The sequence below is a fragment of the Nicotiana attenuata genome, unplaced genomic scaffold, assembly GCF_001879085.1.
Source record: "Nicotiana attenuata strain UT unplaced genomic scaffold, NIATTr2, whole genome shotgun sequence".
In the NCBI taxonomy this organism is placed as follows: domain Eukaryota; kingdom Viridiplantae; phylum Streptophyta; class Magnoliopsida; order Solanales; family Solanaceae; genus Nicotiana; species Nicotiana attenuata.
In genome coordinates, this window is record NW_017672338.1 from 34706 (window position 1) to 54573 (window position 19868).

The window sequence follows — 19868 nt, forward strand, 5'->3', positions numbered from 1 at the left end:
CAGAAGGCCATCAAAGCACAAGCTTTAGCTGACCACCTCGCAGAAAATCCCGTGGATGAAGAATACAAGCCACTTAGGACGTACTTCCCAGATGAAGAAGTATTGTTTGCTGGAGAAGACATTTCAGAAGCATATTCTGGTTGGAGAATGTTTTTTGATGGAGCCGCAAACTTCAAAGGAGTCGGAGTTGGAGCAGTACTAGTTTCAGAATCTGGACAACATTATCCAATCTCAGCGAAACTTCGATTTCCATGCACCAACAACATGGCGGAATATGAGGCTTGTATACTTGGGCTCAGAATGGCCGTTGATATGAACATCCAAGAGTTATTGGTTATAGGTGATTCAGACTTGCTGATTCATCAAGTACAAGGCGAATGGAATACAAAGAATACGAAAATCCTACCGTACTTACATTGTGTAAAGGAGTTGTGTAAGAAGTTTATCAAGGTGGACTTCAAGCATGTTCCAAGAGTTCAAAATGAGTTCGCAGATGCTTTGGCAACTTTGTCTTCCATGATTCAACATCCAGATAAGAACTACATATACCCCATCAAGGTGAATGTGAAAGATCAGCCAGCTTATTGTTTCCATGTGGATGAAGAGCCAGACGGGGAACCATGGTATTATGACATTAAGAGGTATCTCAAGACAAGGGATTACCCTGAAGGAGCAACCAGTACCTAGAAGAGAACGCTTAGGAGATTGGCAAATCACTTTTTCCTAAACGGCGAAATCCTATATAGGAGGACCCCAGATTTAGGACTGTTGAGGTGTGTAGATGCTGGGGAAGCAACCAAGCTGATTGAAGAAATACACGCAGGAACATGTGGGCCTCACATGAATGGGTTTACTTTGGCAAAGAAAATTCTGCGAGCAGGTTACTTTTGGATGACCATGGAAACAGATTGCATTCGTTTTGTACAGAAATGTCATCAGTGTCAGATCCACGGTGATTTGATTCGAGTCCCACCAAATGAACTCAATGTGACGAGTTCTCCTTGGCCGTTTGCAGCTCGGGGCATGGATGTCATCGGCCCTATTGAGCCGGCCGCCTCGAATGGGCATAGATTTATCTTGGTAGCTATTGATTACTTTACAAAGTGGGTAGAAGCCTCTTCTTACAAGTCAGTTACAAAGAAGGTGGTAGCAGATTTTGTCCGCAATAACATCATTTGCCGATTTGGAATTCCTGAGTCAATCATTACAGATAATGGAGCCAATCTCAATAGTGACTTGATGCGGGAAATATGTAATAAGTTCAAGATTACTCACCGAAATTCCACTCCTTATCGACCTCAGATGAATGGAGCCGTTGAAGCAGCCAACAAGAACATAAAAAAGATATTGCGGAAGATGATTGATAACTACAGGCATTGGCATGAGAAGCTACCATTTGCTCTCCTTGGATATCGCACTACAGTCAGAACATCAACTGGGACAACGCCTTATCTTTTGGTCTATGGAACTGAAGCCGTATTACCAGCGGAAGTTGAAATACCATCTTTGAGGGTCATCCAGGAAGCCGAGCTGAGCAATGCAGAATGGGTGAAGAATCGGTACGAACAACTAATGCTTATTGACGAGAAGAGAATGAATGCAGTTTGCCATGGTCAACTCTATCAAAATAGGATGGCCAGAGCCTTCAACAAGAAAGTGAAACCACGACAGTTCAAACCGGGGCAATTGGTTTTGAAGCGCATATTCCCGCACCAAAATGAAGCCAAAGGAAAGTTTGCACCAAATTGGCAAGGTCCGTACATGGTGCATCGGGTATTGACTGGAGGAGCACTGATTTTAGCAGAAATGGATGGTGAAGTATGGCCCAATCCCATCAACGCAGATGCAGTCAAGAGATAATACGTCTAGAGGCATATCTGGCAACCTCTTCTTTTCTATGTAATGCTTCTTAATGTAAATGAACTACGTTTGACCTGATTCCCGTTTAAGAGGGGATACGTAGGCAGCCCTATGGGTTCGGTCTCATCATAATAAAAATTCAATATTTCCCCCAAATTAGAAACTGGGGCAGCTTTTGAAGGCGTCGTCATGAGGAGGCATCAGTCATCGACAAAGGAGGGCCAAGCAAGATGAATGACGGGATTCCAGATGAGGACGTTCACTTTGTTTCACGAGCATGTCACAATGCAGAATTAGGCAACAACTTTATTTCATAAAATTTATGCATATTTTATTTATTAAAATAGGATTTTTAACCATTCGTTCCCCAAGATTCAGTGTTGGGCGGAGGCTACAAGTCCAAACAAAGTGGGAAGCGCAAGACTATCAAAGGCCAGAGCATCAAAGTCAACACGAATCAACCTTTCCCCCCCAAACTCACAAGTTTTTCTTTGAGTGCAGATTTTCAAGATAGAGGAAGCAGAAGAATCAATAACGAATATAAATACCAAGACCCTTCGTCGAGCGGTTTGAATTTCTTTATAGTATTTTATAGAAAATTACACCTTTTGAATATTGATTATCTTTAAAATCCAAGTTTAAGATTTTTTTTTTTTAATGATAATTTTGGAACTTTACAATATTTTTTTTTATACATTGTCATTACTTTTCAACCACTAATTTTTATAAATGCAAACTACATCGCATACAACTTTAAATATATTGCACATTGAATTTAAGTGCACCACACCATTGCTTTCAAATGCACCGTAAATGCACTGCACCATTGCTTTCAAATGCACCACAAATGCACTGCACCATCGCTTTCAAATGCACCGCACAAATACTTTCAAATGCATTGCACCATCGTTTTCGAATGCACCATTACTTGCAAAATGCATAATATAAATGCTTTCAAATGCACCGCACTTTTGCTTTCAAAGGCACCGCAAATGCACTGGACAAAGGCTTTAAAAAGTACTATATCATTGCTTGCAAATGCACAATGCAAATGCTTTCAAATACACTGCACCATTACTTTTAAATGCACCACACAATTGCCTTGCAAATGCACCACAAATATTTTTATTACCTTGAATCATTTGGCTTAGAAAGCCTCATCAGTTATTTGGCTTAAATGCCTCATAGTCATCAATCATTGGCTTAAATGCCTCATTTTCTACATAAGTCATCGTTGAAAGGCACAATTTACATGAATCATTGGCTCAAAGCCTCATTTCATTAGTCATGATCAAAGAATTATTTTTAACATACCCGGCTTATTTTATGATAAATTAACGGCTTAGAGGTGTCATTTTAATGAAATTATTGTTATGACTTATCGCATTTTTATATCTCGTTTACTAACAATTTTACCTAGCATGTTGAGTTTAGCAGGAAATTTAGCACAACGTGGAACTCTATCTAAGCAGCGAACTGGGGCAGTTTGCTGGGGAGGAAACCAGACTCGCCAGCAAAAGTCAAAGGTCTACTTTCGGATTCCGTTCGGCTTGACTACCAAAATCGTGGCCAAAATCCTTATTTCGAAACATTCTCTTTCAATCATGATTCCCAGTGTCTGACACCTTGTGTTTCCATAATTCGACACTGGAGCATCATTTTAGGATCCGCATCGATCAATAAGTCCTACTCCATAGCACCATTAGTCTAGAACTACATGTGGCATGATTCTCGTAAAGCCTGAAATATGTAGGCAACTCGAAAACCAGAGTTCGACAACAATCTTTCGAAATATCTTTTCATTTTGAATCATTTTGATCCTTCCTTAGGTATGTCCGCCTTTAATAGGACAACAGGAAAATCCACCTTAAAATAGGACATTCGATAGAAATAATTCCATTCCATAATTTTTTCAAATATTCATATCGTCCTCATCCTTTCAAGGGTGTACTTGTTGGCCAAGACAAAATTGGCTAATACATCAATTTCTTTGCCCGAAAGCTCTTTCATCATTTCTGGTCAAAGAGGGGCAGCTATTGATACCCAATTTTGTCCTACCTTACTTCTAATTAATTTTCTGGTGCTCCCTAGTCATTAATTAATGCTCTATCTTAATAATTTGTTACCTTTTATTACTATTATTGTTATAGTTATTGAATTAATCGGTCTATTATTATTATTATTATTATTATTATTTTTATTATTATTACTAAATGCATATACCTTAATTTTTATACACATTATATATGTATTTAGTTTAATATATATATATATATATATATATTTATATATATATATATATATATTTATATATATATGTGATGCGCATAAATACACATTATGTAACACGCCATATATAGTGCTATATTATACACATATTTTTGGCATTTCATAGGTTTTTTTTTTTTTTTGAAAGATATGTTTATTTTTTTTATGACTGCTATTTTAAATGGTCATAGTTAAAAGACTTTGAAGCATCAAGGAAATTTATAGTGGATAAATTGCAATCAAATCGTGTCAATTGGTTTGTGTAATTAGAGCGATGGACTATTTTCAAGTTGTTTGCAAATAATGGTAATCCATACACCTCTACAACATCTCTAAGTCTTCGGACTCCCTTAAAAGAAGAAAGTTATTGAATTTTGGGAGAGATTCAACAATTAATTAGGAGTGATATTTGGCCAAAGGAAGGGGAAAGTTCCATTTTGTGGGTGAAAGAATTCCATATTTGGATAAGTTCATTACTCAACGTAACTTTTATTTATTTATTTTTAAAAAAAATGATATATTAGTTTTACTGCTGCAAATATGTGTTTATTTAAGAAATTTTATTGAGTCCAAGCTATTAAGATATGAGAGCAAATTTAAATTTATTAATTGAAGGAAAATGCCATGGTTTTCGGCCCAAACAAAGCCTTTACATCACCATATTTCAGCAGCCCATCATTTCTAATAGCCCAATAACAGATTCAACAGCCCAGCTTTTTTATAACCTAAATCTGCTAACCTCTCTCTATCTCCCTCAAAACAGACGCCTCACTCCCTTCTCCATTTTCAGAAAATTCCAAACTCTTATATCTTTCAATCAGAGGAGTGACGCACCATTCTTGTGCAAAAAAGTCTCTCTACTCTCGTTAGGTATCTAGATATTCCAAAGGATATTCCCTTTTCTCTTTCTTGTTTGTGCTTGACAACTTCAAAATCCAATTGAAGCAGACCATAGCTTCGCCAATTCGGGTAAGGACTGGAACAAGTCACGCCTTTTTGACCAAATCACGTGATGTCTGCAAAGTCCGTCCAAGAAAGGTCAACGATCAAATTTAAAACGTTCATTTTGAATGAAAATTCCTTCAAGAATCCCGCCCAAATTAACCCTAGAAAAGCCCTAGTAGTTCTTCTATAAATACTGAGGTTTGGTAATAATTTAGGATAACTCTTGGAGCCAACTTCAAACAATTTTATTCTTCAAAAATACTCTAAAATTCTTAGTTGTGTGGCCTCTATTACTTTTTGCTATAACAGAGGAATTTTTCTTTGCAAAGTTCACGGTTGTAAGCTCTAGTTCAACTCCGAAGCCAGAATCTATAGACTTATTTGACGTGCCCAAGTTCGCTGCACCACAAAAGGTCAGTAACTTCTCACTTTTTTTTTCTCTTTTTTTTCTCTTTTTCTTCTTAGATTAGAAGTAAATGTACATTCGTTCTTAAGATGGAGTTATAGTTTGTTTTATGTGTAAAAAGTATGCTCTAAGGTATTATTTGAGTATAAAAATGACTAATTATGTGTTTTTGCTGTATGTGAACAAAATAAGAGAAGATTTAAAATACCAGAAATAGTCCCATGTTTGTTTCTTAATATAATGAACTTAGAATGTTTCCCAGCATACCCAAAGCTAGTTTTGCTTACAAATATGTTTGATGTATTCAAACGTGTTTGCTTTTAATTTTTTTTAGAAAACTTAGAGGTGAACATTTCCTTGTTTAATTGACTGGTTCTGTTAGTTAGCAAAAAACATTTAAAAGGCTAATCATCTAATAAACTTAAGTCTAAGAATTACTTTAATACAATGATAGTATAAGAAGTAAATTCTCTTGATTTGCTGGACTGCAATACAAAGTGAATTTATACGTTTTGTTGTTGAGTACCATGATTCGATACTCCTTTTGTATTTTAATGAGTATATCTAAACTTGGCTAATCGTTGTATATAAAACTGCAATTTGTCTAAGAGTAAAAAGCATGTCTTTAAGAAGCTATGATGAACTTCTAAAAAAACTTACTGTTTGAATGATGATTTGTTAATGAATTTTTATGTATTAGTTTTGGATGGTATTTTTTCACTTAAGAGAACCCGGTTTGAAGCAACTTAATATAATGATTGTTGGCTATCCGGATGATTTGCAAAGAAAATAATCCATGAAATGCAGTAGCTCTTTTTAGTTCACACTCCAAAAAATAGTTCTGTTAAGAAGTACCTACCGTGATCATCTTAATTGGATTTATAACTAAAATGGAAAGAAGTTGGGGGAGACCTAGCAAACATATGATATTGGAAACCTATCTAAGTAAGTTCTTGGGTGCTTTAGAAAATTTGCTTCCTGCAATATCATGTGAAGTTGTGTTAGTTTACTATTAGTTCAAAAAGCTAATACTACCATTTCCTTTCGATGTTAATAGGTAGTATGCCATTTAGAATACTTTGATATCTAGTTTTAATACTTTAAGACAAATTAAGAATGCATGTTTTGTGTTAATGTGTGTTAAGGATCCTAAAAGTCTGCTGCCATTTTGTCAGTTTACTAAAAAGCACGCGGCTAGAATTTTAATATCTAATTTTATGACTTAAGATGGAAGTAGAAGCCGTGTTGTTCTAAGTTCTGATAATCATGTCGGCTAGAATAATCCGTTCATCTTTAGATCTCAAATGAACAAGAAAAGTTTTGTTAACTCAATATTAGGTTATGGCAATATGCCTAAACTTAGAGATTAATGAATTTGCTGGTATAAGATTATTCAAGTTTTAAAAAGAAATATTTCTTTTATTAACCTGCTGTATGTTTAGAACCCAATTTAAAGTTTACTGTACTTTTATATATCTCAGTTTATTGTCAACACCTTTATTTCTAATTCTCGTCTTTTCTTTTTCTTTGTTTGGCATATGCACTTGGAGAAATGAGTCTTAATGCAAGACTCAACCCATACCAGCATGGAGTCACTACTATTGAGCCTTAGATTATGATGGACATCTAGAAGAAGGACAAGCAAAAAGCTTGGGGTCGCCTATGGCTGCCTTTGTTATTTACATTTACTCTGTTTCGAATCTTTAATTAATTTGATTGTATTCTTTTGATTAGTTTAGTTCTATATTTAACTTGGGATTGTTGATTTATTTCTGACTTCTTCACTTAGTATTCTCACTTGGTTATTGGTAGATATCATGTATTTTATATAATAGTGCTCTTCCAGAATTTTTGAAAAACCATTTAAATTTCAGGTTGCTATCATATAAGTTCAGAATTGAATCAATCTTTTTTTGGAAAAATAAAAAGGCGTGCTCCAACTGGAATCGTCCAATTGTTTCTTGTAACATCATGAAAAATGTGAATTAAAAAAAAAATATACAAAAACGTGATTTTTCTTGTTAATTGAAAGGTTAGAAAAACCTTTAACCTTTATCCTTTTGAAGACAAGAAAAGAAAAGGGTACTTTTTTTAATAAAATATTTTAATCATCAGCAAACGTCTTTCTAAAGAGACTATATCCTTCAAATTTATATATGTATATTAACTAGCTATAAGCTTTGTTTACGTAACAATATTCTTCAAAAGTTTATTAAAGTCTTTCAAAGGTAAACTACTCTATTCTAAGTTATATTTTGTCAAAATACCTTAAACAATATTTCTTGATATTTTTATACAATACTTATTAACCTAAGCTTGGTCGGTTAACCGTTATTAATGGACTTTTAAAAGGTGCTTTAAAAAACCTTCCTTTTAAAATATTTAAAACCCTTACTTAGAATCTTTAGGTTAAGACCATAAGACAGAGTTGACTTAAGCTTTAAAATAGGTGTCCTAATTCACCATAAAATAATTAGGTGGCGACTCTCTTAAAATTAATTAAACCTCAGAATTGCTAATATGTTATACTCTAATTTGACCCGGTTTAAATGGGGTATAACACTACCCTTGTTCTGTTCCCATGGAAAAATGGCTAATTTCTGCTCAATAATGTATGATCTTAAAGCCCAGATCTCTTGCAAGCTAAAACACTAAATGCATTATTCCCAATTATACTCTCCTAAACTAGTTTCTTCCTCCCGTCCAAACACTAAAAAATTGTAATTAAACCCATCAGCACCAAATCATGTAAAATGATTCATGTTCACTAACATTACCTATTTAGTGCAGCCAAATGTAGTACATAATTGGGGCTATAAAAATTTCATGTGATTTATTTACCGATTTCATATGTTATAATTTACTAATCACTTGTGAAAAAACCCATATAACTAAAAAAAACATTTGTAATCAGTTATAAAACCCAATCTCCTCTTACTATGTCTCAAAATTGACATTTAACATTATTTTGCTGGGAAAAATATCAATAGCATAACTTTACAACATATGTACCTTTTTTCTAATTAGTCTATTTCGAAGTTTAGCACTCTCAGTTCGAGAATTAGCTTTAGCTGTGGCTTGAATAACCAATGGCTTTATTTCTAAGCCTACAAAGGATCATACAAAAGCTAAGTACACAAATACTAAAACAGACATCATTGCATGTATGAAATCCGTAAATTCCACTACGTACCTGTAAGAAAAAGTAAACAATAAATTAAAATATGAAATAACGGCTTTGAAATGTGAAATCAATTTACTGCAAGAAAAATATGCTTGTGAAGGAAGAATAAAATCGTCATAAATTTCGATCCACATGGATGAATTATGACATAAAAACTGTCACAAAATTGTGACAGACGATTTGTCTGTCATATATATTCCGTCACAAATATCAATTCACATGGATGAATTCTATCATAAAAACTAATACAAAATTGTAAGAGGCAATCTGTCTGTCATATATATTCTGTCACAAATATTACCTCTCATCTTTTGGCACATCCACACCTAGTCCGGACTTGAAAACTTTCAACCCTCTTGGTGTCACAAATCCATAATAAACTTTCCCATCGGGTCCACGAAAACTATCAGTAAAATGGAATGTAACGACCCGACTGGTCGTTTTGCGTTTTCGAACCCCGTTTCCTTAAATAATACTTTCCGCACTTGATTTAGCTAATTTATGACTTGCGGGGACGGGAGGTTCGGAAGTTAGAAGAGCTTTGAGCAAGATTAAGCCTAGTTGCTTCTTTAAGTTTCTTTAAAAAGGCCAAGTTTGACTTCGGTCAACATTTTGGGAAAACGGACCCGGAATCATGATTTGACAATTTCTGAGGGTCCGCGGGAAAATATGGGACCTGGGCGTATGCTCGGAATCGAATTCCGAGGTCCCTAGCCCGAGTAATGAATTTTTATGTAAAATTGTTAAGTTTAAGTTTCAAAGATCTAAATAAACTAAGAAATCATTATTTTCCTAGGTATCGGGTTCGGATCTCGATTCCGAAACTTGGTACAAGTCCGAAATATCAGTTAAGACTTACCCGTAAAATTTGGTGTCGATCCGAGTAGTTTAAGGGTGTTTTGACCCGTTGGAGGAGAGTTTAGAACTTGAAGGTTCAATGAATTGAATCATTTGGTATTGGGGGTTGATTCCTCGATTTAGCATTGTTTTGAGTGTTTCGAGGGTTCGAGTAGGTCCGCCTCGTGATTTCAGACTTGTCAGTATGTTCGGGCGGGGCTCGGAAGCCCCAAGCGTGTCGAGGTTCGAGTGAAGTTGAAAACTTAGGAAAAACTCCACCTGCTGCTTCTGTCATAACCGCTTCTGCGGCTCTTGGACCGCAGAAGCGGTCGCCTCATCGCGGAAGCGGAAAGGATCGAGTCCTGGGAAACCGCAGAAGCGGCCCAGGGACCGCAGCAGCGGTCCCGCTCCTGCGCCCCCTAGACCGCAGAAGCGGTCCGGCCCAGTTCCCCCCTATTTCGCAGAAGCGGCCCTGGGAGCACATAAGCGATTCCGCCTATGCGGCCCCCTTGACCGCAGAAGCGGTCGAGCCCCAGTTGCCAAAAAGCCGCATAAGCGGCCCTTTTCCGCAGAAGCGGAACCCGCAGAAGCGGGAATTCCTCCGCATAAGCAATAATCGTTGGGGACAGAAGCTCATTTAATACGAGCTCAAGCTCATTTCTTCCATATTTCCATCAACACTTAGGCGATTTGGGGATTCCAAAGGGAAGGTTTCAACATAACATTTCGAGGTAAGTAATCCCCACTCATCTTTAGCTCAAATACATAAACATTAGGTAGAATTAACACTAAAAATTTGGTAAAATCAAGGGATTTGAGCTAGACCTAGGGTTTAATGAAAACTAAGGTTTTAGCACATAATTTGCCATGTAATGAACTAGAAATCATATATTTGTGATCCTTAGACGGTAGAGAACAATTTCCTTCGAAAAATCTCGGAATCCAAGCACGTGGGCCCGGGGTCGGAATTTAGGAAACTTGTGTTAATGGCTAGGAAATTGCTTAAATAGCTAGAATTCAACCTTGTAAGCCTTTATTTACTAGTTCTTGCTTCGTTTGATTAGTTTGGGATTGTCCGGCTTCGAATTAAGGACTTGGACTCGTTCTTGGATATTGGGAGTGCACTTTGGAGCGAGGTGAGTCTCCTTTCTAACCTTGTAAGAGGGAATTGTCCCCATAGGATTTTGAATAAGTAACTGTTGCTAAATGCGGGAGCTACGTACGTACGAGGTGACGAGAGTCCGTGCGTAGCTACTATATGATAATTGTTCGGGTAGTTAGGACCCACGTCATGTCTAATTGGGGAATATTTCTTACTTTAAATTGCCAATATGATCGTTATGAATTGCTAGAGACTTGAGGAAATGAAAGTGAACATATAAATTGTTGAGCCTTGGTAGGAGTTCCCTTGTATGTAATTGAGCCTTATGTGCTTTTCTTGATATTTTCTTGATGATTATGGATCGGGCCGATCGCCTCGGTGATAATAGATGCATCTATGGTTCGTGCCGCTCGACCCTCGGCAGTGCACAATTTATTTTCTGTTGGAGCGGGAAGTCGACCTCGGCATGTTTGTGCATGGTTTATATGCTTACATTTAGTTATGACATGATCACCCATTTGACATAAAAAGGGAAACGGGTAATTTAATTAAGGCAAGAACATGAATATGACTCTTCTGTTGAACTTGTGTTAATGGAAATCTTTCATGTTGTATATCTCACTCTATCATATTATATTATTTTGACCTTAGTAAGTATCAAGTCGACCTCTCGTCTCTACTTCTTCGAGATTAGACGGGATACTTACTGAGTACATGTGGTTTATGTACTCATGCTACGCTTCTATACTTAAATGTATAGGATTTGAGGCAGGTGGATCTGGACATCATCCTGGTGCGCAGCACTGAGCACGCTTAGGGACTTCTACGGTGAGCTGCCTACTTTCTCATGCCGATCCGCAGCCGAAGGAGTCCTTTCTTGTATTTTTGATTTCTGTCTATTTTGATTCAGACAGTAGGACAGTGTTTTATATTTTTGTGTATATTCTACTGGTCGCCCGTAGCTTGTGACACCAGGTTCTGGCACACACCGTAGTAGACATGTACTTTGGGGATTTGTATCGCTATGTTAGCACTTTATGATCTTTACTAGCTTCATCTTGACTTGAAAACTTTAGTATCTCTGTCTTTGGCTAAATTAAAATGAGAACTTAATCATACTTCCGCATTCGGCTGGCCTGACCATGGTGTTAGGCGCCATCATGACCTATTATGAAAAATGGGTCGTGACATGGAAGAAGAAGCAAGACAAAGTACAAAGGCCAAGTAGTGTTAAAATCATTAATGTATTGACAGGGGAACAATCGCCTTTGCCATAGACTGATGGAAGGACCATTTCAAAAGTTAGAAATGTGCCTGTTTGTAGAAAATTGACAAGCAATGATGTTTTTGAGAGTGTTTTTTGAACCCCATTTGCCATTGCTCTTCATTTCTTGCCACCAATTGCTGGTTGAGGCAATTCGGGGATCGAAACATCGTTGTCTGGTGGCAAATTAGTAGGGTATACTGATGTATCTGCACGTTTTGATGCACTGTAGATTTTGATCCCAATTCCCTCAGTACTTTGCTCCATTTCTTTTGAGAAAATTTAGAAGATTTAGAGCGGTTGAAGATTGAGAAAAAAAAGAAGAATAATGATCATGAATGTACTTTTTGGTTTATTTATAGTTTTGGGTAGGTAAATTAAATATGGCATAAACAATTTTTGAATTTGGTTAACTTTAAGTAACTAACTTGTTTCGAATGGTTGCCAGCCGCAANGATTCGAAGAGATTGGTTGATGTTTGAGGGAAATTATTTGGATATTTGGAACGGAGGGGGCTGAGGAGGTTTCATGGTGTAATTTTGGGACTGAAAGGGACCGGCGCCGCCATCCACGGCGGTGGGGAATTAGGGCGGCTCCATTAGGGTTCTTGAGAGGGGGGGGGGGGGGGAGGGGCTGTGAGGGAGACGATGGCCTAAGGGGGGGTGGGGGGTGGGGTGCCCGTTCGGACACTTATATATTAATGGGGGCGGGCTTCTGGACCGTCTGATTAATCAACATCGACGGTTTGGATTGAAACTCGATTAAACGGCATCGTTCTATTAAATAACTGGGCGGACCGGATGAGAAAAGGAATCGGGCCTGGTCTGGGAGTGGATTACACAAATTGGGCTAGGGGGAATTGGTCACAAACGGCCCAGTTCGAGTCTTTATTAAACAACCTTCTTTTAATTGTTTTTTTTTCTTTTGCTTTCTCTTTTTATTTCTTTTATTTATTTGTTTCCATTTTATATTTTTTTATATTTTCTGATTTTAATTACCAAATTCAAAAAACAAATTCAATTTCTAGGTACACTAATTCCTAACAAATTAAAACTAAAATTGCAAAAGGAACATTTTGTTACTTTCTCCTTCTCCCTCTTTTTATTTTAATTTCTTTTAATTTGGAACTAACAAAAATCCAGATTAATTCCTAAAATTAAGGAAAACCATTTAAACCCAAAAACGACAAATAACACAACAAATTAACATAAAACTACTCAAAAAGCAAAAATCAAAATTAAAAGCGCAAACTACACTATACTTTTGATTTTTCTTTTTATGAACCAATTAATTTCTAATTAATCCTAAAATGTAAAGTTAAACCCTAAATGCACATGCCAAATGTATTTTTTTATATTTTTCATATGAATTAAAATGCACAAATAAAATGCAAACAATTAACAGAAAATAACACAAAATTTATAAAATTGTAAAATAATGAAAGAAAATCATTTTGTTTGAATTTTTGGGAATAATTCATGTAGGGCAAAAATCACGTGCTCACATACATGAGTTTAGATATGTTCATTCCAATACTATTAATATAGACCTCAATAATCGAAAAGGATTTGTATTATTATTGGACTAGACCACTGCTAATTATAATGATGGACATTTCCAATCAACGAATTACAAGGAAAATGATAAAAGAGTTTAAATTTATGTGCAATGATAGCGAAAAACTATTTTTTCCCATCAACTTAAAGTGAACTACAACAGAACCTGTAGTCTAACTTGGCAGCCTAGAAAATAATGTAAATTACTTGATAAAATAAGTTCAAATACATTGATAGCATAAAAATAAGCGTCCATAAGTTATCCATAATAAACTTTACTATTAAGGTAGTTACATATGCGTCTACTTGACGCCCCAATTAGGGATGGCAAACGGGGCGAGGCTGGGCAAAACCTTAATGAGGCAGAGCAGGGCAAAGTCTTAACACACTTTCAAGAAATAGTTAATGGGGCATGGCAGGGATAGGGCAAGATTTTTGCTGCAAAGTCAACAAACAAACTAGAATTTTCTTTTACTTGCGTTTGCCTACTTCATAGGATGGAGGTTTGTCTTTTTTCTATGTTATGTTTTTATTTTTTCCTGGTTTGGGGTAGATATATAAAGTGTTGTCCACAAATTATTTTATTTTTAATTCTAGGCAAATATTTGGTTATATAATATTGGTGGATCTTGGGTGGGAGATATTTTGTGAATATGTTAAATGAAGCAAGAGCAAGAGTGCAGCTACAGTGAACTCCAGTGGTTTTTGAAGTGTTTATTACTCCAGGTCTTTAGGTAGATATACACACACATACATGAGAAGAAGTCAATCAACTGCTAGGTACAACTATTACTTACTATATCAGTAGATGCACGGTCTATGATTCTGAACTTCTTTTGATTAAAGCGTTGTGTTTGCTATTTTCCACGTCAAAAAATTGATTTTGCATGTACAGATATGATATACTCCCGTTGTTCCATTATATACGACACTCTTTTCCTTTTTAATCTCTTGTTAAAAGAAAGACATCATTCCATTTTAGCCTTAATGACATGCTCTTAATAAAGTAATTTTACGTCATGTAAACCGAAGCCATACCGTTATCAGATTTATCATGGAAATCATATTCATCTTTCTGTTTATAATAACATGAATAGTTACAGTTCCAAACTTAAAAGAAAGGAAGAAACGAAAAAGCTAAACGGGGCAGGGCGGGGCGGGGCAGGTTGAAAAAGAGAAACACTGTTAAACAGGGCAGTGCATGTTGAATTTGGGTCATGGCAATGCTTCACCTGCCCCGCCCTGCCCTGTCCTATTGCCATCCCTAGCCCGTATGAGAAAGCTTCAGACTTCTGAAGGCTATAAATAATTCACATAGAAAAGAAGGAAAAAACTATCTGGGCAGCAAACCATGGCGAGAAATGGCAATCTCAAACGCTTGCATTCTTTCTCCTCGAGCAAAACCATTGCAATCATAAGATGAAATCTCATTGATGTTGAGATCGACACAAGTCTGCACAAGTTTCTCACCAACACGTTCCGCTGCTTCCTGTGATTGAGAGGGACAAAGTCAAGGGATGATGCTATGACTTGAAAATCCCAAATTGCATTGGAACAAGAAAACATAGAAAACTGAGATCCCATCTTCAAATTATGTAGTCTTGAAATACCACTCACTATACAATTTGCACTAACATATTTATAATTATGTCTTAATATGCTAAAGATACTCACTACAGTGCTGCATGGTGGATCACCCCGAATTGATTTTTGCAAAGTGCTCCCGTAAAACAAAGACTTCTTATTTTGATCATCTACCAATGTAGCATATAACTGTTTTTCTGAGCAGAAGACTGAAAGTCTTGGTTTTTCAGAAGTTCCATTAAACTGCCAAGACCGAAAAGAAGTTTAATGATTACAGTGAATCAATAAACTTATACATATATGTTGTGTGTGTTTGTGCTAGAGAGAGAGTTCATGAAATGATTTTAGAGAACAATTAAGATTAAGCATTGCATGGCAAGCCAAATGGTAGAACAAATCAAGAAAAAGGCAAACAAACTTCATCAACATGGGACAAGCCAAAAGACATTTGCAGAGAACTTGAAACACGCCCGAAGATGAGAAGCAAGCTTAAGCTACAAGTTTACAAAGGCAATGGATAGAAGGATGACAAGGGCAAAAGTACAGATGCTCTACCTATTCCCACTAGACATAGAGATATGCAATGTTTTAAATGTCAATGTGTGAGTAAAAATGACATATGAGTATCCTAATAAAAGAGCTATGTTGTCAAAGCCTGACGGACCTTATGTAACCGGGAAATGTATGAAACAGCAATCCATTAGGTTAAAATCAAAGTCACCGTTGGCTACTTCCATACAAAAATATGCCAAGAATAAAAGTAAACTCTTTACATTTACCTTAAGCAATTTTCTATACTTGTTTTATTCTAAGGAAAAATGACTAATTTCTACAGCACGCTAGAGTGAGACTAGACAGTTAGGAGTTAGGCTTAGGATGCTACTGATCAGCTACTGATGCAGGGCTTTATATTATAGATATTAGTATACTTTCCTCTGTCTCGTATTTCCTATATTCCTTATATTGTTGTTATTTGTTATTTTATGTTATTTCAGGTTATGTTGTCTATTTTATGTTATTTATTATGAGTCTATTGCTAGTACTAATATATCGTCACTTGTTTCTGTCACTTGTTTCTTTCTTGAGCCGAGGGACTCCTGGAAACAACCTCTCTGCCCCTCGGGGTAGGGGTAAGGTCTGCGTACATATTACCCTCCCCAAACCCCACCTGTGGGAATATACTGGGTTGTTGTTGTAATGTATGATCTTAAAGCCCAGTTACAGTTTATCTCTTCCAAGCTAAAGCACTAAATGCATCATTCCCAATTATATTCTCCTAAACTAGTTTCTCCCTCTTGTCCAAACACCAAAAAATTGTAATTAAACCCATCAGCACCAAATCATGTAACATGATTCATGTTCACTAACATTACCTATTAGTGCAGCCAAATGTAGTACATAATTGGGGCTATAAAGAATCTCATGTGTTTTATTTACCGATTTCATGTGTTATAATTTACTGATCTCCTGTGAAACAACCATATAACTACAAGAAAATTTGTAATCGGTCATAAAAACCAATCTCCTCAATTATGTCTGGGGAAAAATATCAAGAGCATAATTTTACAACATACGTACCTTTTTCCGAATTCGTCTATTTCGAAGTTTAGCATTCTCAGTTCGAGAATTAGCTTCAGCTGTGGCTTGAATAACCAATGGCTTTATTTCTAAGCCTACAGAGGATAATATAGAAAGCTAAGTACACAGCAGAAAAGGATTTCCAGTACCCAAAAAAAAAAAAATCTATGAAAAGCTATAAACTTTAGAACAATTGACAAAAAACTTACTTTTATTTTGGATAGGAAGGGTATATGAGTGATTTACACAAATTCCAAAGAGCTCACAAGTCTTCATTTGTAGCGAACAAATATTACCCAGAGCAATAGTTGTCATTCTTACCGTTAGTTTCCCAAATATTTTCACTTGCTAATAGAAATTACAGCAGACCCACTTCTCAAAAATGGACATTTGCGTGATTAAAAGGTAGCACGGCTCACTGGAGTAACCATCCGCTCTTTCGGGAATTTAATCAAACAGGTTGTCTGCAATTCACCTTCTTGCATGCCATGGTTTTTATCTATCTGTGCAGATGATAATGAGAATGGAGAAGCGGTCAATTTATGGACTCGACTAGGGGTATATTGGGTTTGGGCTGGATATAAGCCCAACATAAGAAAAGTAGCTTGAAGATCCTTACTTCTTTGTAAAGAAGTTGAGTGCTACTATTAGTTCAGAGAAAAGAAGAGATAAATTAATGGCAACGGGGAGCAGTAATAACCATTATGGGTGGTTATTTTTGCAACTAGCATTCCCTTTCTTATTTATTCATGAAAGGTGAGGAGGTAGTTAACTTTAGCTGTTAGACTCGATTAACAACCTCCAAACACGAATACTGCTCTGTCTGTTTCATCTTATATGATACTATTTTTTTATTAGTTTGTATAAAAAAACTAATTTGTTTGTATGAAAAAATAATATAAATTAAGACTTCTCACTTTATTTTTAAAGGGATACTTTTATAGTCACAAAAAGTATATCCCTAACCCCAAGTTCAAAGAAAATATATGGAACACAGTTCATGAAGGTGTTAGAGAGAGAAAGCCTAACCAATCTCTATAATTTTTAAATCCCTTCCCCTTAATATTGTCTCACTGTCGCAGGAGCAAAAACTCAGAATTTACCAACCATGGAAATTCTCAATCATCATCAAGGTGTTTGGAAGAAAAATCCCCCACCACCTCCTGCGGACCAAGCTCCAACAACTCTAGACCCCAACTGAACAGTTCATCCTTATCGATCTAGGATAGGGCTTCTTTATAGTAAAATTTGCGAAGGAAGAAAATATGATCAGTGCACTGCACGGAGGATCATGGTTCATCATGGGTCATTTCCTATCTGTTCAAAACTGGGAACCCAACTTTATTCCTGCTAACATAAAAATATAAGTCACAGCCATATGGATACGGTTACCGCAGCTACCCACCTAATTTTATGACAAGAAAATTCTAGAAAAAGTGGGTAAAAGAATTCGCAAACTCCTAAAGATAGATATGTGTACCTCTGCTACTTTAAGAGGCAGATACGCACGGATCTGTATTCAGGTGCAAACAGAGGTCGGTAATAATTGGGGATCACAAACAACCCATATTGTGTATTATCTGCAAAGAGTGTGGGTGAATTGACCATATCTATAAAAAAATGCTCCTAAAAATAATTGCAGGCACACCGGAGCAGCCGGAATCCATAACAGGTAGTCAAAAACCATCGACTCTACAAGACCGGAAAATATTTGAGTTCCCAAGAAAGATGCCACACTCCTCCAATTTAAAAATCTAAAAAAGTTTCAAGACACGCTAAAATATAAAATTAATTTTTTCAATATTATCTTGAGTGCAATAATATTTAAATAATTAAATATACAATTAGAAGAATATTAATATTTTTAATATTATTAATTATTAAAAGTGGGTATCGTTAAATACTTAATAAGTAAAATAAAAAAAAAGCAAAATAAGACATTTAAGAATAGGGCTTAAAGCCCATATACTAATAGATTCCATTGTAAGCTAAAGGCATAAAGCCTTGGACGAAAGAGTGGCTGGTAAAATTTCAAAGAATACAAAGCAACCAAAACAAAAAAGGTTGAGACCTACGGACAAGAACCAGAAGCACTTTCCAGTGAAGTATTCACGCAGGCAACAAAAATTCTAGGACTCTTTACAAATCACTAATTCTTGAATTCAGGTATATAAAATTTTATATTCTCAATTATCCTACAGTATAAGAATTGAATAGTTAATTTCTTTCTTTCTTTGTATCAACATTAAGTTCAATGTTTAGGTATGAAACTTTAAAATTAATTAAGATGCCCTGGCTGTTGTAGAATCGATTGGTTGACAGGTATAAATTGGGTCGAATCCTACCTATTGGCTCGAGGAGTTTTGAGGTGAGTTGATATAATCCTTTACTAAAGTGGTTTAACTCACAAAAGCACGCATACAAGGGGTTTGATGAATTGCTTAAAAGAGTTAATATGTACTTAATTGGAGTGAGTGAGTACCTATTAGCTTAGAATTATTCTAGTTAAAGTTTAGATGATTTATTCTGATATATGTGCTTAAAATTTTAGATTTTTGTGTAATTCTTATATGTCATTTTCATGCTGAAAAAAAATTCATGAAGAAGCAAGAATCTTTAAAAATACTTTTGAATGTTTATTTTATTCTTATGCCATGCCTTTCATTTAAGGATACCAGTATGAATATGTATAAAAGATTTAGACTTGAAAAGTCACAAGAAGAAGTTTTAGAAAAAAAAGATTTTTGGGAGTATCGTTATCGTCCAGGCCGAGGGTCCTGACCAAGGTGTTGACTTCCTGAAACTGCTTGTGCCAAAGTAGGGAGCAACGAGCCGAAGGTCTCTTTGTTGGGAATTTACTTAGCCGGGCTAAGGTATGATACATGAGCGCTGAGAACCATGAAGCGAGTGACACCTCGTGGATTGGACCTTTTTGATCAGGTTGGGATCGAACCCGTACCGATCACACGGTGATTAAGACAGAGATAAGTCAGGATAGTTCGAACTCCCAAAGTATAAAGTTAAGTATTTTCTTTATAAGAAAGAAAAAAAATTCTTTTAGAATATTCATAAACTCATATTATGCAATTATTTTAGAATCGTTCTTATAAGCTTTATGTTTTTCATACATTTAGAATCTTTGCTCGTAATGTATATTTTAATTAAAGTTTCATCCCCTGTCGTTGAGACTCTCTGAGTACAATGGATGGTACTGACATTCTCTTTTGGGAACCTACGTTGGTCTGCGGTACAACGTAGGAACCGGTTTTGCAGGCGAGCAGGCT

The 19868-nt window shown here is 36.0% G+C and overlaps 2 protein-coding genes across 2 annotated transcripts in view; both read right to left on the reverse strand.

The window, feature by feature from the left end:
• LOC109212817 overlaps positions 1–122 on the reverse strand; it is a 5285-nt gene extending 5163 nt beyond the window's left edge. Inside the window, exon 1 of the mRNA XM_019376502.1 lies at positions 37–122. Coding sequence (XP_019232047.1) covers positions 37–122 — 86 coding nt within the window. The remainder of the gene's footprint in view (positions 1–36) is intronic.
• LOC109212822 (50S ribosomal protein L18-like) overlaps positions 1–17587 on the reverse strand; it is a gene marked incomplete in the record, with an annotated part of 32942 nt that extends 15355 nt beyond the window's left edge. The window contains 1 exon segment of the mRNA XM_019376507.1: positions 16831–17587. Within this exon segment, the coding sequence (XP_019232052.1) occupies positions 16831–16899 (69 nt within the window).
• Between the last annotated feature and the right edge of the window lie 2281 nt (positions 17588–19868).